This window comes from Photinus pyralis, unplaced genomic scaffold, assembly GCF_008802855.1.
Source record: "Photinus pyralis isolate 1611_PpyrPB1 unplaced genomic scaffold, Ppyr1.3 Ppyr1.4_LG4, whole genome shotgun sequence".
Taxonomy (NCBI): domain Eukaryota; kingdom Metazoa; phylum Arthropoda; class Insecta; order Coleoptera; family Lampyridae; genus Photinus; species Photinus pyralis.
The window spans coordinates 38,642,520-38,667,546 of record NW_022170511.1 but is presented as its reverse complement, the minus strand read 5'-3'; the positions used below and the strand labels follow the sequence as shown (position 1 = coordinate 38,667,546).

Here is a 25,027-nt window from a genome sequence, read left to right as displayed (position 1 = left end):
CGGAAAAAGTGGCGAACATCAATTGAAAAACAATTCCGTAGTCCGATGGAGGTTTGAGGGATGCGGTTGTGGCAAATCCCTTGAAGCATGACCCTGCTTGTAGCTACGGACGCCATTTATATCGAAACGACACAGGATCATTTTGATTAATTCTTGAATTTACAACAACTGCATATTCGAGCCGTTTCGCGATGACAAATACTTTTAGAGTTAACATAAAGAAAATAATATAAGGAAATGCGGAATAGCTTTTCGTGATAAATGAGTGTTGATGGTAACTTTTACATTACGTAAGTAGTTCCTGATGCTCGTCATTTGAGCCATCTCGAATATTCTTTTCAAATTCTTGCAGAACCGTATCATTAATATTCCCAATTTCATTATTTCAATTTCCAATTGTGATTCGATCAATCATTTTAATATAATTCAATAGCCTTTATCGGGGCGCTTGTTTTATTGCCGTCACGAAAGCATGAGCTCTATTATTGAATAAGTTAATTCATTTACTTCATCACTCCATATTTTTTTCTGTGGAGAAATACAATTCATATACTATATTGTCATGGGTCTATTACGTGACCACAGAATCCAATTTATTCTTTTATATTATTATTTATAATTTATAAATTTATATTATATATTATTTTTTATTATATTATAAAATTTGATATTCGGGCATGAAAATAACTGCGGTTCTAACACCCTGTATTTTATTGCATTTTCGAAATGAAACGTTACACGTCATAAATCGTTTTAACTACTTTTGGTCATTTTATTTCAAGATAATCAACAATGAATCAAAAATTTATGATTGTTCGAGAGCACTTAGTATTGTAGTTTTGCGAAGGGTTATTATTATTACATTACGGTAGACCTTCTTAGCAGAAATATATTCAAATTTGTCAATTGGATTAAGTGAGGGGCTACAATTATTATTTCCTAAAGCCACCCCGTATATTACCCTTGGACAATGTGCACATTTACACACATTTTTTATATGACTGTATATCATATTTATTTACACAAAGTACGGATGTAACCTTCAGGCACCGAGGGTATGAGAAACCGAATGTGATGATAGATCACGACTACAACCTGCTCGTTTTGTCTTCCGAAAAAAGTAAACCTAATAAATTATTTTACCCATAGTAGGTGTTTTGATTAAACGCATATTCGGTTTCAAACGATCCAGCCAACAGTACAAAACGTTGTTAATAACGGACTGGTAACAATGTAATTAAACTTCATTGCAGTTCCGATCACATTAAATTTTAAATTATTTACCCACCTATTGACGTTATTAAATTGCGATAAATTTTAACACAAATTGGCGTCTAAACATTAATAATGCATAAGTAGTTGTTTAAATTGGTACATGCATGCTAATGAATAAAACATTTGCAATTTGAAGGTATTAGCACCTCTGCCAGTCACAAAATATGCAAATTTCTTATTATTTATTCATCAAAGGTTGTCACTGTCAGCTTCTACGCTAAATTAGTTTTTAAACTGGGGAGGTACAACAACATTATCCCGTCACCCTTTCACTCGCAGGAATAATTACTCTCTCTTTGAAAAACGAATTTATTAGGATATTTGGATTCTCGTGCCCTGCAATAGAAATTTTGCCGTTTCTAAAACTCGAAACTTCTCAAGAACTGTCGAGACGGTAAATCTGATGTTGTACGGCGATTCTCTGAAGGCCGACACAATCGCGGGACTAAGATTTAATTTTTCGTAGAGCATAAACCGGACAGTTTCAACTGCGTCGCCATCTGGTGGAATTCTGCCGGAGAGGGTGAGCTGTTTCGCTAAGGGGTAAGTCTCTTCAAAGTCTTTTATTTCTTGGGTCAAGTTTCTGAGTTCTTCCACTTCAAATTGAAGTGCCAGGATTGATAGACTTGCGTTGAAAACCGCCTGCTGACAGTTGTTCAATTTGGCTGCGATGTCTTCATCTGGAACATCGATTCGTTGCGCTGTAACTACAGGTCCAGTGTCGCTCATTCTGCCACAGTCTTCTTCTGATAAGGTAAGGTCGTAACTGAACATCCAACCGTGCTTTCTCAGCATGCCCATCGTCGGCAATTCTTCAATAAACAGTTTTTATAGGTACACACATTTATCTGAGAAAAACCTACCTTTGACATAGCAAACTTCATCCTTAATTACTTGAGTGGAGCCATTTGTATTAGACACAACCCTGTAAGAAATCGAATCGCCCACATTTAACGCAACGTTCCTTCTCGCGAAAGTAAACTGAGTGCCAAAGAACTGGTTCACATTCTTGGTGTAAGTGCCCACTAATAAATTACCATCATTTCTCGTTATGTTCACGTGAAAGTTAAGATGTTTACTCCTCTTTTCATCCTCAACACTTATGCTAAACCCCTTGGGAAACAACAGAACCACGCTAGCACTAGTCGTCAGTATCACACTTAGAAAAATTATAAATCTGCACACCATTTTACACAAAACGCTACTAGTTTATTCTAGAGAACATACGCCACCGTATTAACCGCGCACTTTGATCTTCGACGGCATTAGCACATCAAAATATATTAGATTAAATCATTTATACAAATAATCCGATTTATTCGCGGAAATTCCGAAGAATATCACTTTGAAATGGTTCATTCTATAATAAGTCACGATTCTAGCAAACGGATCTTGAGGTTGAATTTCCGATTTTTCGTCGTGACGATGACCGGTTGTTTACCTATTCGCGAAAAAATGGGAAAATTGCTTACAGGTTAATTTCGACGTAAAGACCTACGCGTTAATGATGACCGCTGTGCCATAAAGTTAGGTACGGGTTGAAGTTCTAATTACTAACTAATTAATATACAGGATGTCTTCATTCATTATTTATAATACAAGATACCATCTTATGAGTAATAAGCGTGAAAGGTCATGTTTGGGTTGCGTCTTTGTTAATGGGTATTTACTTTCTATGCGGCATTTGCTCCCATAGGGTTTTCCAGTGCCAACTTCTCACAGTTTTGCAAAAGTGGTGGTATTCTATGATTTCTTCCCTACTGGCATGTTTGTTCATCTGTTATAAGAAGAAAAGTACTGATACAGTAATCTTTTCACCAAATTTAGTCGATTGCGTCTTTCTAAATGTTGGAATGTGACCATATTAGGTAATTGCGAAAACGACATATCTAATTAACTAAGTTATTTCCCTAACCGTTGAATTATACAAAAATTTGAAATTGGGTAATTACTTCTACATACATTTCTAATGATTTATCAGTCTATTAGGCAACAACACATTGAACTGATTATGTAAAGTGAAAGTGCGTTCATTCCAAAAAGGATATAAAACTCCTACCTAAGTTCTCACGTTGCTGCAGCTCTTGACAGAGTGTTACGGTACCTTTTTCGCTCGCAAAAATTCGATCTTGGTCGTGATATATTTTATAAGCTTGGTTCCCACTGACTAGTATAATATTTTAAATTGTATTTCGCTCTCTTCCGAGTGATAAATATACTGATCGCGCATGTAGGTAGAAACGTCCCTATTTGATCTTCGCTGATGCAATACGTCATTACTTTTTTGTGTGTCACACGCTGCACTGCGTGTTTTCTTGTATCCTTCTGTTTTTAGGTAGGTATTATGGTTTACATGAGAGAAGAAGGGTTTTCTGTGCCAATAAAGAAAACGTCAATTCACGCTATTAGGAAGAAGCTGGCTAAACATTCAGGTAATTTTGATTTTTCAGAGAGAGACAAACCCCATCGACGTCCTTCCCCGGACTTCGCTATGATGAAATGAAGATTTGATCTAAGGTAGATAATCAATTCACGGAAGATGTTAAAATACAACTCTGTTAGGTGATTTCCCTAAAGAAAGTAAGTGACAAAACACTTTGCTGTTTTAGTGAAAAGACGAAATAAGTATTTATTTAGTAAACCAAACCTTATTATGTAAAGTACGTAATCCCACAATGGCCATTAATGCAATGCAATCATTTTATTCGAAACTAATATTAACAAAACAAATAGGCACCGGTTAATAGCTGATGTTTTTAAAAGAAAAGAGGATAGTTTTAGCGAAATTTGAAACATTTTTATTAAATCTAATAATAATTTTCACTTATTTTTATTAAAACGCGTTGTTGATTTGTGGCATCTCGGGTTACACCGTAAGTTACTTTTTACAAGCACATCTTTTTGTGTTACACTGTATTTTGGATTGTTCGCAGGAACACTTTTTAAATCGTTGAACTCCAAATAAGGATACATTTCCTGCAATCTCACAAAGACTTAAGTTGGCATGTGGAACTGTTTCCGTAAATGTTGTATAGTTGCTATTTGAAAAGCGTTTCGTAGTCAATTTTTATAATTCCAACTGAGGTACCAATTTGGTAATAAATTATTTTATTATCTAATACGATCGCCACAATGTTATTTCCATTTAATGGGCCCATATCTACCTTAGGCACATCCAGTAATACTGTGGAATCCACTAACACGTTTGTAAATTTCTTTAAAGAACCTTCTTTTATTTTTTCAGCTGATCTATTCAGGTGTTCGGCAGCATTTTCCCTTTGATCCTTAATGCTCTCTTCTTTCTGCCATAAATAGCATAAAATTCTCGATCCATATTCTTCTCCTCCTACTGTATTCCGGATTCCCACATATTGCATGTACCGGGTTTTTACAAATGTCGCATAAATAGATTTTTCCAGTAGATTCCATTCCACTGGTGCAAGTAACACTACAGATGTTTCAACTGTTGAAGCAGGAGTGGAATAAAGTGTCGATAAAGTACGGCATAAGTGTAAATATAATTAGGCGTAGTATTAGTTTGTACGTATTACCCCTTGTAAGGCTGGTAAATGACTCTTTTATGCTTTAAAAATTGCAATAGTTATTCCTTTGCATAAAAACGGAGATATTTATGACGTAAAAAACTATCGTCCGTTATCAATATTGCCGGTTTTTTGGGAAATATGTAAAATCGAATTTGTTATAACGTTTATTTTATATTATATACTTATTATAAATCTCAAAATAGCACTGGAATTGTTGCCTTAAAACTTTTTAATCATTTATCTGATAATGTTAAAGTAATAAAATCACCGCGACAATTTAAACTAAATGTAAAAAAAATGTTGACAGAATCCGCATTTTACAGCGTGAAAGAGAGAGGGCAACAGTGAATTGAATAACTATAGTTTAGATGTTTTGTTTTGTTTTCTTTTTTATTGTACTTTCCCATTATTTTCATTTGGACGACTGTAAGTACATTGTTTACATTTCCATGAAATATACAGGGTGACACTTTTAAAACTTTCAATGGGCGATATCGTTTTTTATATTAGAGGTATCACAAAATGGCCGAAACCGTTTCGGTAGAATCGAGGGGGAAGCAAAATGGTCGTATAAAGAAGGAACCAACTTCAACCTCGTACCCCCCGCCTCCCCCATGCCTAAATTTTGAATTGTGATGTATCACTTGTGATACATCATTGGAAAGCTCTTAAAAAATGCTTTTCAGAAATACACTGGTGCATTTAAACTGCCCATTCACAATTTATGTAATAAAAATGAGTAATTTGAGTATTTGATGAATTTGTCAGTGTTTGAAATAAAAAAAAATTCTTAGATCTAGTGATGCTTTGGAAAAACAATGACAGCAATTTTTAGTAAATAATAATTTTCTATTGCTTTATTTGTTGATCGGTTATTATTATTTTAGTCTCGTTTTTAGTATTTCTTAACAAGAAAATTACAAATGTTGAATTTAACTAAAGATTTCATAATGGTGTACACGTTAGCCGAAAGAGTTGAAATTATTTTCATCTATGGTTCTGAAGCGCGATTTGCATTTAGAACAGCAGCTGTTTTTAATGCCCGACACCCAGAACGACGTGTCAGTCACACTTATGTTGCAATGTTAGTGACTAAATTTGAAGAAACTGGGTCAGTGGAAAATAAGAAAAGAGACGGACCAAGAATAATGGATGAAGCTGCTCAGATTGAAGTTTTAGGTCATTTTGGTGCAAACCCAACATCATCTATTCGAAAAGCAGCGACTATGACCGGACTTTCGCGAGAAACTGTACGACGAACTCGTAAGGTGCACAAATTCTACCCTTATAAGATGCAGATTGTACAGGAACTAACCGAAGACGACTCCGATCGAAGAATCCAATTTTGTGAAATAATGACCGAGAATATTCAAAATAATCCGGAACTGGTGAAAAACATTTGTTTTAGTGATGAATACAATGAATACAAACATAACTGCCGGTATTGGGACGATAAAAATCCTCATCTTTTTCGCGAGGGGCATACTCAAGGCTCCAAAAAATTAACGTCTGGGCAGGTATCTTAGGTGATAGCATTATTGGTCCTCTGTTTATCGAAGGAAATTTAACTGGAGATACTTACCTAAACATGTTACAAAAAACCGTCGAGCCTCTCATCAATGAAATAGAGAATCAAATAAATCCAATTGACAGAAACATGAATTTGATTGAAGATTTCATACATTTTCAACAAGATGGGGCTCCTCCTCATTACTCTATGGCTGTTCGTGAATTTTTAGATGAGAAATTTCCGGGACAGTGGATAGGACGAAGAGGTCCTATAGAATGGCCAGCACGATCTCCAGATCTGACATCATTGGATTTCTTTCTTTGGGGTCATTTAAAATCGGTTGTGTACAAAACTGAACCAGCTTCCATAAATGATCTTCGCTACCGGATAGTCAGGGAGTGCCGTTCACTTTCCAGGGAAGTGTTTAAAAATGTTAGAAATGAATTTGAAAACAGTTTGTGGTATTGTTTAGAACAAAACGGTGAACATTTTATTAAATAAAAGTTGTTTATTTGCAGAGTTCAAATTTTAGTGTAATAAATTGTGAATGGGCAGTTTAAATGTACCAGTATATGGTATTTCTGAAAAGCATTTTTTAAGAGCTTTCCAATGATGTATCACAAGTGATACGTCACAATTCAAAATTTAGGCATGGGGGTGGCGGGGGGTACGAGGTTGAAGTTGGTTCCTTCTTTATATGACCATTTTGCTTCCCCCTCGATTCTACCGAAACGGTTTTGGCCATTTTGTGATACCTCTAATATAAAAAACGATATCGCCCATTGAAAGTTTTAACACGTTTAGCGCCGCAGCGGTCCGTGGGGGCCGCTCGTAACATAGCTGATAGGGCCACGGCGGTCCCTAGGGACCACTCGGTAGTTGCAGCAGTTTTTATTAAATTTATTATTTTTATTTTTAAATAAACAAATGTACAGTGTGTAAAGCGATGGGATATACAAGAGGAAATTTTTTTTAAATATTGATTTATGAAAAAAAATTATTCTTCATAATATTTTTTGCTTGCTTTGAAAGTACCAATAACGTGGATTGTTTGTGGTTTGATAGTAATACTCTATCTTAATTATAATGTAGAATGATAACTTTCAATAAAAAAAAATTAATTTTATATTTTTCCAGATTTTTATAAATAAATTTTAGATTATCGAAACGTTATTGGTACTTTCAAAGCAAGCAAAACATATCATGAAGAATAAATTTTTTTCATAAATCAATATTTTAAAAAAAATTCCCTCTTGTATAATACCCCATCGCTTTACACACTGTATCATGATATTTATAACTTTTTGCCATTATACCCGCCATAACATATCCGAAAATGCTTAAAATAGTTTTTGGCCCGATAAAAAATTTTCAAAAATTTCTCGTGGCACTCAACGTGTTAAAAGTGTCACCCTGTATACATTATTATTATAAAGAAATTGATTCCATTGTTATTCATCAATTCAGATGGTTGTAAATCTTTTGATGTTGAAACATTGTTGTTGTACTCTAAGGAAGCTGATGGTAAGTCTTCTGGTGTTAAAATAATGTTATGGTCCTGCTGATTAAGAAGTAGATCCAAGTCCTCTTCAGTAACAAGTTTTTCAAGTAACTCTTTCAAATGTTACTAGATTGTAATCCTGTCTTTGGTTCTGTTCCAAATAAAGCTTTGTAAGGTGATCGATTAATGGTTCGATAAAAAGAGGCTTTCTTATGAAATTGTACAAAGTAACAACCTATAGCCCAAGTTTTTTGGGTCATTGTCAATTAGCCAAGCACGTACATAGCTTCAACATCCTGATTTGACCGCTCATCAAATCCTTGATTGTCTGGATGTCTAGACTTACCATTTACACATTTTGCACGTTGGCCAAAGGCCCTCATTAATCAAACGGCAAATTCATGAAAAAAAGTATTACTTTCAAAACTAGTTGTACAAATAACTATATTAATATCTTATTACACTTGAAATCCACACACACCATACAAAGTTTTCGTAAAGGTTTTTGTAGAATACTAATTATAGTGTCAGAAATATTGCCACGGCCTTAATAAGCACACATCCTTAGCCCTAAAATTTAAAAATACCAACATCTGCAAAAACTTTTGTCTGACAGAACCATTAAAGCTATCACTTAATTTGATTCCTCTTATAACTTAGCAATCGGCAAGAATACTTTATTTACCTCGTCACCTGAAAACTTTGAGTATCACAATGTCCCAGTGACCAGAAAGTACTGAATTATTATAGAATTAAGTGGCAGAACCATCTAACCGTTTATCTGGTAGATTTAACTTTTTGTTTGAGGAGATTATTGTTTATAATACCTATTTTTATACTTATTTCCTTGTGTTTTTTCATTTCCTATAAAAATAATGCATCGAGCCCAATCGTTTTTGAAAAGCACATAAACTTCAAGACTCTCTTGCACAATATTGGCTACAGTAGCGTTTCAAAATATCACACAGTGGCCCTCGCAGAAAAGTATGTTGAAAATTCCTTAGTAAATAAAACAAAATTACAGAGAAGATATTATTGGAAACGTCGCGGAAAGAGACACACTTTTTGGGCACTTCGAAATTATTTCGAAGAAATGCTTCTTCCTTTTCGATAAAGGACTAGTACGGAAAAAATATAGGACGTATTACTACTGTATATTGATTTTTGTCCCTGCACTGAAACTGCTTTTCGCAGCTGCAAGGATATTCGACTTGTCCTGAATTGATGGAACTTCGAACGTAATACTGCCATCAGAATTTCGCTGTGCAGCTACAATCACAGGATCTATATCTAACTTTTCTTTTAGCACAAAAGCAACAGTGCTTAGAGCAAATCCATCCAATGGAATTCTTCCACTCAACGTCAGCGTCTTAGCGCTACTTATCTCATCTGCTCCGGTATAGTGAGACGCTTTGCCAGCGTTTCGTATAAGAGGATTTTCTACAAGCTCTAAAAAGTGATGATCAATACCAAAATCAAACTGCACACCTCTCACCTTTCACCGTAAATAGTCCATTGATGAACTTGTAATCCATACCATGTTTTTGAACGTACAACCAGTAGTGTATCGTGTCGCCAATGTTGAGCTTGTTCCTTCGGTCATAAAAGGTCCACTTGCCATTACCATGAATGGCAATATCTCGTGAAATCTCTCCGGTCTGCGAATCCGTTATTTCCCTATTGATGTTCGCGTGAAACCCAAATATGCGTATTCCCGGAGCATGTGGTATGCTGACACTGAAACCCCGTTGCCTGTAGACGGTTATTTCAGGTTCGGGCACCACGTAACTTTGGCACGACACTACAGCGCACACAATCAGCACTAATACTAATATAGTTTGATGCATTATCTCTTTTAACGCACTATTTGAGATTGCGAGCTGTACTTATACTTCATGCGGCGATCGCGTCGAGTTCTAGGGAATCATAGGTTACCTAATTACATTTTCACATAAAAGGTAACAATTAATTCAATAAAATCTTAAAATATGTTGCAGATATTTACTTCACAAGAGTAAGACACAGCTATAAAAATAAATATTAGGTCATTTAGTTATCGCGATGTGTGTATAACGATAACCCTTTGGAAACAAAAAATGGCCCACTGTTACGTAATAGTACATTATTACGACGCTCTCAATTAGATATGTTGCTATAGAGGGAGAAATAGTACTCAATAGTCAAACAAGTGATACAGCCAAACTTTCGTATTCTTTTCCTATTTATTGAAACAAAAAACAGTACCAGAAATGGGTTCCCTGATGCTTTCCTGGAGTTTAATTGAGTCGTTTCTAAGTAACTAGATGATGCGATCTTAGTATTGCGGTTGTAATTCTACAATAACTATGCGGTTATTTTCTGGAGGTTTGATAGTAATTGTTTCGCAATTTCTTAGAAATTATTTATAATTGGTTCTCTTGAATGCAAATTTTTCCTACAGCATAGACTATTTATATATTTAAACTAATGGTTCACATAAAAACGAATAAACATTATTATTATCTACGAAAACAGACAAAATTGCAGAATATACCAAACATCTCGAAAGAGAAAACAAGAGGAAGACTTCATTGAGACTTTTTAAAATGCCATATTGACTGTGTCATGAGAGTTTAATTTTTTAGGAGTGTTTGATCCTCTTGAAGACTGGGGTAATTTAAAAGAACCCTACATTTTTCAGAAAAATTGATAAAATGGAGGAACTTTTAGCTTGTAGGAGAAAGTATAGTGAGGAAATTAGGTGATGTGAAAAACTTTACTAAATTTCATGGTGCTGTTGAGGCAGCTATAGAAGAAGACGTAATTTATCTCATAAGCATGTCTTATTTTAGAAGCATCTACTGTGTGTAACCACCCAATAGCCGTATTGATGCCCTATGATTACAACTCTTTTCGGAGTGCACCACGTTATTCAAAAAATTATCTTGTACTTTCATAAACAGCATGAACTGTCCGGAAAGGTGAAGATGTGATAACCCCGAAAACAAGAGCCAGAAAATGATGGCAGCACTCAATTGGACCAGAGAAGAATAGAAGATGCAATGAGCAAACAACTCAACAAAGGAATCCAAGAAAACAAAAATTATACATTTAAAGACTTCTTGAGGGAGCCAGAGAGTTTATTCGCTGTAGAGAGCTACATAAAACCTAAAGAGGCCAAAAACACAAGCATAGTCTAAGGAAAGAGAACGGCACTTGGGCTAGAGACAACGAACAAAAAGCGGAAGTTTTGCGGATTTTCCTTGCAAGACCAGAATAACGAGCGTTTTTGTAAATATAATTTTAAATTTCAGAAAGAATCATGTTAATTTCTATAGAAAATGGTCAATTTGTTAGGTCACATGATCCAGAAAGGTGTATTCACCACACTTTCGGATCCTCAAAAAATAGAGACAGTGCAAAATCTACCTTAACCAAAAACAAAAGACAGGTTTTTGCAATTTATTCAAAACCTCCCATTTTAAAGAAAAACTGAATGGTACATTTAGAGTTTTGGAACAAACAGAACTTTTTATAAAGAACAACTTTGTTTCGTAAATTTTATAATAGAATTTCCATACGTTGCCAATTTAGGTCGACACACTGTGTGTTAATAACTAAGAATTTTATTATAAAACACGTTGTAATTACCTACGATAATTAAAATAAAGTGATTACAAGGTAGTTAGCATAGCGAAGAAGAGTTTCATTGTCTAGGTTCTAATTGATGGAAGATATGCAAATAGTCCTAATACTATATTGTATCTAGGTAATTTTCTTTTGCATTCAATAGGATTTAATTGCGATGGTAATTGAGTGATTTCGATATTTCTATGCTAATTGTGGAAATAATGATTTCCTGTAATACTTAGTAATCTTTTTATCGGGGTGTATTGTATAAATAAGCAATACCATTGAATAAGTAATTATTATTCAATGGCAATACTAACCAATTTGTTCCATCATTTGTCTCTTAATAATTGCGAGTTGTTCGTGACGAAACAATTTCCCTAAGCGGAACAGTAGATAGTCCGATTCTGTAGCGGTACCTACGCAAAAGCGAAACAATATCCCCCCATTTAATTAATGAAACGGAAAATAACAAAAAGCTTACCTTGCAATTAAACGGAGCGGTAAAAATGACTATGGAAGAAAAATGCAAAAATTAAACGGTACGAAACAAAATAAATTTACAGAAAAGCTCAAAATTACGGTACTTTCTAAACGTAGCTTGCGAAAGTGCAAAAGACAGAAAGATCCCCTCTAAACAACTATTTTTAAAATTTCCCATAAACCTCTCCATAAATAAGACTCTCTCCGCATGACACCCATAATTTTTAACACTTCTGTGAGAGACCTACTGTAAAAATTTTTCAAAAATCGATCCATAAACTAGAAAGTTAGTTTTGCGCATGCGTGGTAGGATTTTTAGCCTGCACTTTGAATTTCATTTTGTATCAAGGACGTGCGGTTAAAATTTTCTAAAATCCCTCCATAAATAAGAAAGTTCGTTCTGCTCTAGGGCGACCTATTTCATTATTTGCGCCTTGAATTTACCCTTTTTAGGAGTACCTACTGTTACAATTTTACAAAATTCGCTCCATAAATAAGAAATTTTAGGTCGCCTTTGTATATTTACCGTTCCCTATCAACAGAAATCCCTGTAACTTTTGTCCCTAGTGATGGGGATATGAAAATCAATAGCGTTCTTTCCTAAATTTTAAAGAAGCCGCTGTTAAAAAGAGTGTTCACACCGACGGACGGTCGGAAAATAATAAACTATAAAAAAGTGATTCGTAACCGTGCCCTAGTCCGGGTCCAGGTCCTGGTTTTACCCAGACCCGTGTTAGATGTGGGAATTCACGTAAATTAGGAAACGCGACATTGCGGATTTTGTACTTTTTTTTGACAGGTTGATTTGGATACGTATTCTAGATATTGTTTATAATTTCGATAAGAGGATTGACCTGCGCTCCAGTGGGTTTACCACAATAGCAAAGGTCCAAACATATTGATAGCGTATCAGGATCAACGTCAATAGTTGCGAAATTTTTTAGTTACTTCATTTTAAAAATAATCGGCAGGGGAAGTTAATGCCCGCCGTGCACTACTTATCACTGAATTTTTAAATTTCAATCAAAGAAACTTATCGCTTAGGCGATTGGTCAATCAAAACTATAATACAGTAGTATTCATAATGTCGTCGAGTGTACTCGTGATTTCAATAGGCTTAATTGTAACCCAATGCTGCCAGTGTTACACAGTTCCAAAGCCTGAAATACTGGTATACAAACCGCGCGGTTTTAGCGTTAGCATACCGGACGAAACCGGCATACGTCTGTTTGCATTTCATGGGAAAATCAACAAAGTGATCCAAAATTTACATCCAGGAGATCTCACAAAGGAAGTGAAATATCCCGTCAACGGAAAATGGATTTTTCATGACGAACGGACCAAACTAAAGGTTGGTGACACCATTCACTACTGGATGTTCGTGGTAAAAGACGCCCACGGATACTCACTGGACAGTACTTCGTTTACAGTAACAGGTAAAGTTGCACTCACAACTAACTATTAATGATTAGGGTTACGTACACTCCAGATTTAGTGGAAAACGCATCTACCAACTCTGAGATGCCTACCAGAATTGGTAACCCCAATGGAATGTGCAGTAACGAAATCAACACCATATGCCTCCAAAGTCTGTTTAACGTCACGCAGTCGTTCGGGCAACTTCAATCCTATGTTGTCACACTGAAAAAAAAATCAGAGCAACTGAGGAACTTTATAGAGCAATCACCTTCCGCCAGAAAAATGACTATCAGTGGTAGGATTCCACTGGAGGGACTAGCCTCAAGCACCGTCGCCTTCTTGTTGAGGGAGAAACTGGATATTAATGTAGTTGTGGTATCAGCTGAAAGACATTTTGATGGAAGCATAGCGTTTGAAGTTCCTACTATTGATGACAAGTTAGAGATCTTAGAGGCGGCTAAATCCAAGTTGGCCTATACAAAAATATTTGTTCACTAAGGACCTGCACTGCAACTTCAAACTTTCAAATTGCCGCCCGTGGGTGGTATCAAATCTATTATTCACTTTTTAATGTCAAATGCTCTTACAATTAAATTTTGAATTTGAGCAAATCCGGTAGTTCAAACGTATCAGTATAAGTTTGTCGAAAAATCTCCGTTTTAGGAGTATGGGGAGACTAGCAATTTGGTTCCTGCTTTATCCTGAAAGATGAACAATACACTTTTATGTAATGACCCTAGTGACGCGAATTATATAGCAAGTATCATAACGATAATTTGACAGATAAGGAAAATAATGTTTTTACCATTAGCGACCAAAAGTAACTGCTTGGTAAGTTAGGCCTAAACAATATTCCGTGATACAAACATTATTCAGTTTTAATCCCAGTTGATATTCTCTTATAAATTCTCGAGACGAATAGAGAGAAAAAGAATTTGCATGCTAGAAAAAATAGGCAAAAGTAATTTGAGTAGTATAAATTGGGAAATAGCTACATATAACCTTCGTAGATGATTGTAAAAATATTTTGTAAAGAATTTGGTAGTAAATTGGTAGCTGGAGGTCCATAAATCAAGGGAATGAATCCAGGAAAAGGAGGTTCTTATTCCGATTTGTTATAATTATAACCTAACATAACATTATACTAATCGTTCGGGGAAAATTTAAGGCTCATTTCCAGAAATCCAGTTTATTCCAAAATTGGTGATCTCTAAGTTGTCTATCTAAAAGGATCGGCTGTAATTTGGGGTGCGTTTGACACACTCACGAAAGAAATTGTAAATAGGCGTCTATGTAAAGTTAAGAGACGCATGTGTAGTCTAGGATTGAAGAAGTTGAAGGTGGTTTGGGGAGAGAAATTGCATGGGATCGAATAGGTTAGTTGATCTGGTACTTTTGGTTCTGGTACTTTATAGGAGAGTGTGATACGCATTGGAATAAATGATCAGGTGGAGGGGGAGGTTAACAAGTCTGCCAGATAAAAAGGAATCGAAGAGGAGAACATGATTAGTGGTGGTAGGCGTGCTATAGACACTAATTCTTAAGAGTGAGAATCTGTCAGGTCACATTGGACGCCATGGCTATGGAATTTTGAACAACATGCGAGAAATTCAGATCTTGTTGAACCAGTTGGTAATATATTCCACTGAGATAGTGAAAGAGCCGATAGGTTTTATAGGGAAACCTACTAGACAGACCTCAAATCGTCTTGAAATTTCCCGACAAGAATTTGCAAATTCGAAATATTGTTTTTATTTCTCCCGTGTACGTTTCCTTTATTCCTTTCCACTATTACTTACATTCTAAAAAAATTCCAAGATGGTGGCATAAGTATCTGATGTTTGGTGCGTAAGTTTCGGACAGTGTATAATAAAAAACTGAGATTGTCCGAAATTGAGCTGATCGATTTGCTACAAATCCTACTTCGTCAACAGTCGCAAAATTAACTAATCTATCTACTGGGTCACTTCATACAATTCTGAAGAAGTTTTTTCTATACAAGGTACAATACAACAATGATTACAACGGGAGAATCGACTTCTGTGAATGTTCCAAATAGTTGCGAAGATCCTAGTTTTTCCAAAAATATCTGCTATACGAATGAACGGAACAAACACAATTTATTGTAGATATCTGGGATTGCAGAAAATCAATGTTTAGGCATGTCTTCTTGGGAGTCAAATTAGGGCGATATTCCTAGAAGGAAACTAAACAGGGGAATTATATCAGAATCTATTCGAGGAGATAGATATATCTTCTGATTACACAAATTCAGGGGGCATGCTGCTAAACGAATATAATTTGCACTTTTAGCAAGACGGGGTTCCGCCACATTATGGTTTGGCTGATGGCTATGTATCACAGAAAATGGATTGTGCGGTGTTTTAAGTGCCAAAAATTTGGGCATAATTCTTCCGACTGCTGTGCTGCACTTCAATGCGATCAGTGCACAGGTAGTCAAGAGAGCAAGGCCTGCCCGAAGCTACAAGAGGAGCCCTTCTGCATGTACAAAAAATTCCTATACAACACGTTTGAAGTGTCTTTCTATAATCTCGGTTTCATTTTAACATCAAACATTTTAAACAATTGAGTAGGAAACATCAAAAACATCTTGTCAATGGATAGTGGGTTGAAATGGTATCCAAATGAAAGAAAAAATCAAAATAAAGGAAAATTGACAGGGTATAATACGTTACCATTGTACTCTCCTTCATGAGATGGGCAGTATTTCTACTTTGGCAACGAGAGTTTCGTGTTCCAATTATAGGCAACATATCACACGATACTGCCACTATAGACCATTCGCACCTTAGTATGCAGTATGGGGCTTATGGAGAAACAGTACATGCTTGCCAAACTTATTATAGGATCGATTACTGCACCGTAAAACGGTAGTTTAGACACTATTTATTACTTTTTAACCTAACCTCAGAAGTCAAAAAGGTAAATTAATAACAAGTTGTAATTGTTTGTCAAATGTGGCCGAGAACAGCTTGTATTTATTAAGTCCCCAAAAATTTACAAATGTACAGTATACATATTAGTCACTGGAATCGAATTGAAATTCATCGGAAGATGACTGCGACACTTGAATTATAAATTCTTCAACATCATCTTGAAGATAATCTGCTGCCCACATGCCATCTTCGATAGTTTTCACGTGATTGACATAATGTTGCCAATTTTGAACCGTAACTTGTGAATAACCCATTTTTATTAATTCTTCCATGTCCTTTATTTTAAATGTTTTGTTATTCATTTTGATATGATGTTTAACTTGAGCCCACACCATTTCAATGGGATTTAATTCACAATGGTATGGAGGTAAACGGAGAATCTCGTAACCTTTTTCTTGTGCAATAACATCAAGCTTATTTTTGTCGTAGTGATGCCGAACATGCGCAACAGAAGCCAGTAGGTCTCGTTTTAATGGATTTTCTTCAATCGGTACATTTTTCTCACGAAGCCAATCTATAATGTGTTCTTTTCTCCACGACATTGTTGGTATCTTCTCCAACTTTCTACTGTGGTACGAGGCATTGTCAATAACAATGACTGAATTCGGTGGCACATTTGGTAGAAGCTGTTCAAAAAACCACTTTTCATAAGTGTCTGCATCCATTTCGTTGTGTGCATCAGCAGTGTTCTTTTTGCAGAGAAAAGTCAGTTCCGCGCCCGGAATAAAACCATTATCACCACCAGCATGTACTAACGCAAAGCGAGGCCCTAGACCAGTGGGTGATTTTAAACCTGTACTGAGTCCTTTGATGAATGCCTGACGATTGCTTTCAACGGTGGTGTCATGCCACGCCCTGCTCACCGAATGACCAATGTTAACCCATGACTCATCCGTATACACAATATTTTTACCTAAAATATAAATATTATGTAATTTGCAATTAAATATAATAAAAAGATTAAGCACCTTCTTCTCTCAACTTCCTGATGCGACGTAGGTATTTATGTCTCCATCGTATAATATCATCCCGTTCAATAAGGATACTCTTGCGGCCAACCTTCTTAAATTCAAAACCCATATCTTTCAAGAGATTGAATAATGTGGTGCGTTTAAAGTTGGGTAGATCGTTATCGTCATTTACGGAAGCTAAGATGCTGTTCATAGTTGGTGGAATATTTGTAATGAAGAAGTTATGCACTTTACGTCGAATAACTGATTGCACATTTTCATCATACACATGAAGACGATCATTGCTTTGTTTCCCTTTTCTTTGCTTGCGTTTTTTCGGGCTTGATACACCTTCGTTTCCGTCTTCCTTTTTAATGGCATAGATGCTCCGTTCAGAACAACATAAAGCTTTACTTGCTTCTTTCACAGCTGCAGTAACGTTCATCGTTCCCAAGAAATAGTTCAGCACGTTGATAATGAGGTGTTTCTCCTTCCGGCTAAAACACTCTCCTTTATGGCGTTTCACGTTAGCAGATCCTGCTTCAGCTTCGGCTTCCATTTAATGGGATATTCTAAAAAGATGAAATCAAATAACGGTTCTACAAGAACACTCAAAGTTACCTTGTATATAAAGTACGAGATGGGGCGTTCTTAAAAGAACGATTTTTAAAGCAATGAGACAATAAAATGTGTTAAATACGAAAGACAAAAACGAACCACACACGTAATGACAATACAAGAAGATTTGACGTTATATTTTGTTTTAAAGCTTAAATTCAATCATATGTAAGTTTGGCATCATTGCGGTAAGGAATAAGGATAGCGTTATTGAAGAATGACGCAAATTAGTAAAGGAGGGATATAGTCCATAAGACCCCATACTGCATACTAAGGTGCGAATGCTCTTATAGAATAAAATGCGATAAAGGTTTACATGGTATCTTTTACCATTGCCATCACAAAAATCCTATTAAAATAATTGGTCCTTTTAGACCGGGCGCTAGATAGACTTGAGTGTGCAAAATATGAGGACCGCATTCTGTAAATAGTTTTGAACTCTGAAAAGCCTGCAGAATATAATTCTGGATGTTGCCAATAGCTTTGTTGGTCCAATTATTTTTTATACCCCACCTCTTTAGACATCAAGGAAATAGTCGGAACAAATTCTTTGGAACTGTTTTAATGACAATATCTAATTGCTTCTTATGATTAAAGATTAACATAGCTAGTCAATTGTTACAAAAATATAAAATAATTGAAATACAAACAAGAACTGTTGACAAAAAAAATATTTAATACGAAAAAGCAAATGTTAAGTTATCAAAAAAAATACCAAAGTTAATCTTGTTTAGTGTGACAGTCATTAATACATTTACACAACGAAATACAATTTAGTTGTAACTTTTGGCATGAACAAGCCTGTGTTTGACAATTTGATGAACATTTACAGGGCTCAATCAACAGTTCTGGCAATGGTCGCTTCGTCATCTACCTTGGGTACAATTTATCATCTTTTTTTTCATAGCCTAATAAGGTGTAATCAATAGGCTGTAATACCTATTGTTTGGTCAGCATTTATCCACACATAGGTTTGTGCTGAAGCTCTTAAATAATGTAAATGTAGAACATTTGATGTGCAAATTATTCTTAATAAGTTTAAGCCTAAGCCGATATTTTGCGAAATTAATTTATACCGAAGTTAATTTTTGTTGCAAGTGGTTTCTAATTCTGTTAACTGATCGATACTTGGATATGGATTTCCTAAATGCCTTAGAGCTTTCTGTACAAAAATCAACGATGCAACTTGTAAACTATTTTTTTCGAGCCCAATCTGCCATTTGAATCGCAGAGTGTAATGCTGGTAAAATACGATAAGTAAATGTTTTCGCCAAGGGATTGGGCAGCCAAATGACATCCTAAAATGCAATTCCTCTTATAAGATCCTTCAAACCTAAACAACCTAGACGAGCTAGCTTCTTCCAGAAATAAATTCCTGGGATGAAAAACATCTGTATCAGCGCTAAGGGTTATGATGTGAGCAGATTGGATTTTTACTGCGTGAAATATGTTATAAAACATCCTTGAATCGGCTTCTAAATGGTTCGAATTCAAGTCAGGTCCTTCAAAAAATGAAGAGCCTTGCAATGTGAAACATTTCGTTGGATCATCAAATCCTCCGCAGATATATAGAACGCAATCTTATTGTACTTGTGTATATTTATTAGTGGCAGTACATCAGACCATTCGAACGAGCTGTAATTTATTTTCAGGGTTTGAAAAAAAATTATCACCATTATTTGGAATTTTTGTGTGATCATTTGAAATTACAAGTGAACATTTTTAATCCTTTGACCTTTACTACGTAAAGTTGAATATAAATTTTTTTATCGAAATATCATCGTATCTGTCAAATATAATATGTATCTATTCGTCTTATTGTATTTAACTGCAAGAAAATGTTACGGATCTTTTTGAAGAATGCCTCAGCAAAATCGCCAAAGGTGTTGAACCTTTTTAATTGAATTCTATGAACAAGTAATTTTTGTTGTATTCAACTTTAAAACGTCCTGCCGTGTGTTTGTAACACACTTATGGTTATTTTCAATTTCGAGAGAAAGTTCCCATTTTGGAGATTTCCTGTAACATCCTTCTGCGTTAAAATTTTATATTTTATAGATTATCATATCTAACAAGGACAATGTCGATCCTCTTTTCACATTTTCTCATATCGATATATTTGCATTTTTTGGAAGGTTATTGGTTTCTCACGCGTATTTGATTTTTTCATTCAATAATTTTGTACTCTCTTTATTCATCATTCCTGTTTTAATTTCATTTGCCAACATTTAATTATGGTTAATTATTAAAAAAAAATTGTCACAGCATTATCATCGGGATAGATATATAACATGCACTCAGGCAACTTCGGTACTCGCGGCGCAAGAGGAGGGGGTATCACACAAAATTGGACCAAGCGGGGTTCCGGCAACATCCGAATTATTAATCTACAAGCTTTTCTGAACTGGGATCAAGTGGCAGAATGCGGTCCTCGGTTTTTGCACACTCAAATCCATCCAGCGCCTGCACTATTTAGTATCATCTTTGTAGCATTTAAATTAAAATTGTGTCAGATAAGTAAAGTACTTCAAATGTCGACGCCATCTGTGGCCCATCGCTACAGTTATTTGGGAAACACATATTGTATAATGGCCTAAAATTACATTACGACTCCCACTTGCATCCTTGAATTGAATTGATAGAAAGACGATGAGTACTTTTAAACCTATGCAAAAACTACATTAAAATCCGTATTATACTAAAAATTTTTTAAATCGAGTACTTAAAGGAAAATTTAGGTAAGCAATGTGCCGGATCATAGCACCAAATGGGTACCGGGTACTTTCTAAAAAGGTGTTTAAGTTTGGAAACATGACATTTTTAGTGGATTTATTTAAAAATCGAAAAGACGATTTGTTTCATTTTTAACAATTTTTTAATAAATTTAAAAAATGCAGTCTTTCATGCCTGGTCAATTTTTTTAGATAACATTTTCTATGATAGAGTTTAAGTAGGTGGTTTCGATGAGGATCATCTTATAGGGTGTTAATTTTTAATCCAATCCCCCATTTTGCACATTTCTCAAAATTTTAACTAAAGTTCTGTCAGTAAATCTACACATGCGGACGTCGGTACGTTTGGATCAAAGATAAAATTTGAGTCAGTTACTACCAGTAAGAAAAAATCTGGCAGTGCTATGCTTCCACAAATTTCAGTTACAGCTTAATTCCTCTTAGGAGCCAATTAATGGTGTCTATATAGTTTTCTCACCACCATGCCATAACTTTAACTGTTCAATTGTTCACTCAAGCTGATTTTAACGCCAAAGTAAAGGACCAAAAAAATATTACAGAATTTACTATCCCAGGTTTACCTACGAGTATATTGACTAATTATTGTACAATTCTTTGGTAGTCGCCTGAAAATACATAAGCCCTAAAACCTGCGGCCCTAAACCATCACAAAAGGTAAATCTGTCCACACTTGTAAGAGTACTTCATTTTCGGTCTTAGGGATCGCCCAGCCCTTTTCTTCACTCAGCATTATGTTATAGATATTGCTGATGTCGCCAATTTTTTTCTAGCTGCTTGTAGAATTTCAATCTTATCTTCAACCGAAGGAACTTCAAACGTAATACTGCCGTCGTTATGACGTTCCGCGGAGACAATTATGGGGTTTAAATCCAGCTTCTCCCTTAGAATGAAACTGACCGTCGGCGACGCCATATCATCCGGTGGCAGCCTACCGCTAATGGTCAATTTTCTTCCATCCTTCTGCTGCTCTATATAGGTCCTCATTTGCTTATTCGCTAATTCGAGTGCGTTAATGTAGGCCTGCTGTTCTAGCAGCGTCTTGGTTACATTTAATATGCCTTCTAAGCATGTCGGATTTTCTTGCCGAGACGGAGAAGCGGTCTTGTGTTCGTCAGAATTGTGCGATTCTGGAAATTAATTCGTTGAATTTGTCAAGTTACGGGTCGTCTACAAGCTTACCTTCCACCACAAAGCGGCCATCATCTAGTCTGTATCCCAAACCATCTTTGATGACAAAGAGCCAGTAGTAAATAACATCGCCGCCCTTTAATTTTCGGCTCGAGTCGTGAAAGATCCACTTGCCATTTTCCTGTTTTCGAATGTCCACCGAAAACTCTCCAGCACCAAGACCGACCAGCTTGCGGTTGATATTACCATGAAATGCGAATATTTCTATTCCAGATTCGTGTGGTATACTAACACTAAATCCACGTGGCTTATGCACAGTTATGTCCGGTTGCGGCACTTCGTACTGGCACGTGCTTTTAAAATTTAACACAAAGAGAAGCACACCAACGTTCACCCACATCTTGGTACATACTAACGTTAACGCTTCAATGAGAGTCTATTTAAACGACAAGCTTCGCTACAGGAAAAACTTCGAATGCTGGATTTTCTTTACAAGTCAAAACAAGAACAAGGGATTTTCGTTCAATTTCCGCTTGAGATTTTTCGTTCTCATTGCACAGTTGAAGGTTACCAGACTCACGGCGTAACTGGTTCACTGGCACAATTATGACATCACCATCGATTCGAAACGATGTACCAATTATCGAAATTAACTATCTTATAAATGCGCATTACTTATTATTGTATGTAGATACGATGCTTTGGATACAGGGTAATACGACAAACTGCATGCTTACAAGGATGAAAAACCCAAATCTAAGCGATAGCACGAGCGAATTTAGATAATTGCACTGTTTTCTCTACGATTTCATGGTCAATCGTTATGTAAGTAAAGTACATTAATTATCATGTTTGATGGATAAAACTGCTTTGTTTGTGTTTAGTGAAACACTATCAGACTTGTTTTTCTAACATAAAAAGTCCCTCGAACTGGTTTTATTTTTAAAAATTTTAAATTATAATTTTTAATTAAATAGTAAGTTGGTATTACGTTCATAAAAATTCATTACAAGTTAGGAAAACCGATAGTGAGCCAGGCGAAAAAGGTTCCCCTTTTTCAATATAGCGCTTTGCCCTAGGCAGTCTTAAAAATTAAAAAAAAATCTTTCTGCATGGATAAGATTTAGTACCTAATTGCATAGTAGTAATAAATATAAAAACAGCAAAACGACTTCGAAAAAATGTATGGTCTTTGCTACTTGATACTGATTAATTAATTGTGAAGAAACCGCTCCACTATTTTTTTGATGGATTATAACGTAGGAAAAGTCATACAAACATCTAACTAGAATTGCAACTTTTTACAAAAAATATGAAACGGTCTCTAATCTGTATTCCCTCGAAGTCCAATTATGACTCACGCGTTTTTCAGGAACATTTCTGGTAATTTGAAGATTGCTCAGTGCCAAATATGTGCTCTCAATAATTCCAGTTCTAAAGGCTAGGTGATTTTATAATTTCATAGCAATTAATTTTGATTCTTAAAAGCTCGTACAATTCAACTTAAAAAAAAAGAAAACTGGATCTTAATGCTTGTTATGCTGTTTCTTTGTTAAGTTACGATTAGTTTTGAGTTTTTATTATACGGGACGTCACCGATAATCTTCCCTAGAGTGATTATCGCGGTAATCATCCCTAGCAAAAATGATCAGGTAACGCGTTCCTGATTGGGTAGTTTTTTCAAAATGAACAGTTCTGATTTGGCCGCGTCAGTCATGTGACAGTTGAGACTAGGGAATGCAATCCCGCAGCAAAATCTCAATCCCGGTATTTGCGGGATCTCGCAAAACTTTAAATAAATTGGCAAATAAGCAATTCTGTGCGGTTAACTTCTGTATTAAAATAAATCGCTAATTATCACAATATTTAACAAAAAAGTACCTTCGGCCTAACTTAGAACTCAAAAAAACCTTACCTGTAAAGCACAAAAAGTCTTCTAAAGTGCCTCAAAAATCATAGTACATTTTTAACGAAAAAAGTTTAACAATTACTTAAAAAATAATTCGCCGTTATCAGTTTCATTAACAAAGTTAACAGAGTCGTTCCCTTGGTCGACAAATTCCTCAGTCCCGCGGGATCCCGCTCCACTTATGTGCGGGATTAATCTCGCAAAAATGCTGCGGGATCCCGGTATTTCGGGATCCCGCAATCCCGGTGTTGCATTCCCTAGTTTCTAGTCTATAACTTTTGATTGAGAAGTCTGATCGAAAAAGTACGAATTGTTTTGGATTGTACGCACCAAAATTAATAAGAAAAAGTGTTTTCCCGAGAAATTTTGGTGCAGTCCATTTTTGGTAAAAAAGGAAGGTTTGTACACTGCCTTTTTTTGAGACCCTCAAAAAAAATTGTCTCAGATCGACCCGAAAAAAAATTTTCTTATAGAATGTGGCTTGTAGAATCCATAATTTCAAACAGTTCCAAAATTGGGCTACTAGTTCAAAAGTTACAGCTTTTTGAATTTTCTTTCGAAATTGGTTTCTAGTCTATAAATTTTGATTGAGAAGTCTGATCGAAAAAGTATGAATTGTTTTGGATTCTACGCACCAAAAAAGAGTTTTCCCGAGAAATTTTGGTGCAGTCGATTTTTGGTAAAAAAGGAAGGTTCACTGCCTTTTTTTGAGGGCCTCGGTCCCGGTATTTCGGGATCCCGCAATCCCGGTATTGCATTCCCTAGTTGAGACAATGGCCCGTATGAATAAAAGTAAGCAAATGCTTATACTTGCAAAATTCAAAGTAAATACTCGTAACTGCCCTTTCATACTAGTCTGTTTAGCATGGTTTAGCAGCGCTGCACTGCGTCCTGTCCTTCTGCTTAGAAGCGCTACTAAGTCGTCCAGTGCGAAGGAGCACTTACGAGTATTTACTTTGAATTTTGCAAGTATAACCATTTGCTTACTTTTATTCATACGGCCCATTGCGTCATTAAGGGCCAATTCTACAATGCAGGGATATACTGAGAATAAGCTATACCTCGAATAAACGTCGACGGTTGCGTTGGTTACCATTGCGTCAACCAATGGGATACTTGTTACTATGGCAATTATTCCAAGAATATCTTATTCTGCGAATAGGTGTAATTGTAAAACCGGCCCTAAGATGTTCAAAGAATCAGTATCTTAATCCTTAACCGTCAAAACATAAAAAATGGAATTGAAGGTTGAATTTTATATTAAAAAATTAGTGACCCGTTTCTTTAACCTGTGTCTCTCCTGAAGAAGAAGAAGACTATTTACTGAAGGTTTTGTGTAATATCTGCATTCTTTCTCGTATACTTTAACA

The 25,027-nt window shown here is 35.6% G+C and overlaps 4 protein-coding genes across 5 annotated transcripts; 1 reads left to right on the top strand and 3 right to left on the bottom strand.

Annotated features, from left to right (window-relative positions):
* Positions 1–1,442: 1,442 nt before the first annotated feature.
* On the bottom strand, positions 1,443–2,797 carry LOC116169764. Its single transcript, XM_031485930.1, has 2 exons — positions 2,139–2,797; positions 1,443–2,087 (listed from the first exon to the last, which is right to left on the bottom strand). Exons 1-2 carry the CDS (start codon positions 2,461–2,463, stop codon positions 1,588–1,590), a joined length of 825 nt encoding a protein of 274 aa, XP_031341790.1. The 5' UTR covers positions 2,464–2,797; the 3' UTR covers positions 1,443–1,587.
* A 6,052-nt stretch (positions 2,798–8,849) lies between these two features.
* Positions 8,850–9,884, bottom strand: LOC116169642 (beta-1,3-glucan-binding protein-like). Its single transcript, XM_031485783.1, has 2 exons — positions 9,327–9,884; positions 8,850–9,280 (listed from the first exon to the last, which is right to left on the bottom strand). The coding sequence occupies exons 1-2, from the start codon at positions 9,676–9,678 to the stop codon at positions 8,979–8,981; spliced, it is 654 nt and encodes a 217-aa protein (XP_031341643.1). The 5' UTR covers positions 9,679–9,884; the 3' UTR covers positions 8,850–8,978.
* A 2,995-nt stretch (positions 9,885–12,879) lies between these two features.
* LOC116169665 lies at positions 12,880–13,953 on the top strand. Its single transcript, XM_031485812.1, has 2 exons — positions 12,880–13,359; positions 13,413–13,953. Exons 1-2 carry the CDS (start codon positions 13,008–13,010, stop codon positions 13,838–13,840), a joined length of 780 nt encoding a protein of 259 aa, XP_031341672.1. The 5' UTR covers positions 12,880–13,007; the 3' UTR covers positions 13,841–13,953.
* A 7,194-nt stretch (positions 13,954–21,147) lies between these two features.
* Positions 21,148–22,562, bottom strand: LOC116168870 (gram-negative bacteria-binding protein 3-like). Of its 2 annotated transcripts, XM_031484868.1 has the most exons (3): positions 21,800–22,562; positions 21,564–21,747; positions 21,148–21,443 (listed from the first exon to the last, which is right to left on the bottom strand). In XM_031484868.1, the coding sequence occupies exons 1-3, from the start codon at positions 22,146–22,148 to the stop codon at positions 21,350–21,352; spliced, it is 627 nt and encodes a 208-aa protein (XP_031340728.1). In that variant the 5' UTR covers positions 22,149–22,562; the 3' UTR covers positions 21,148–21,349. The 2 variants fall into 2 exon arrangements, with proteins under 2 accessions (XP_031340728.1, XP_031340726.1); XM_031484866.1 differs by having other exon boundaries at positions 21,148–21,747; positions 21,800–22,559.
* Positions 22,563–25,027: the final 2,465 nt, after the last annotated feature.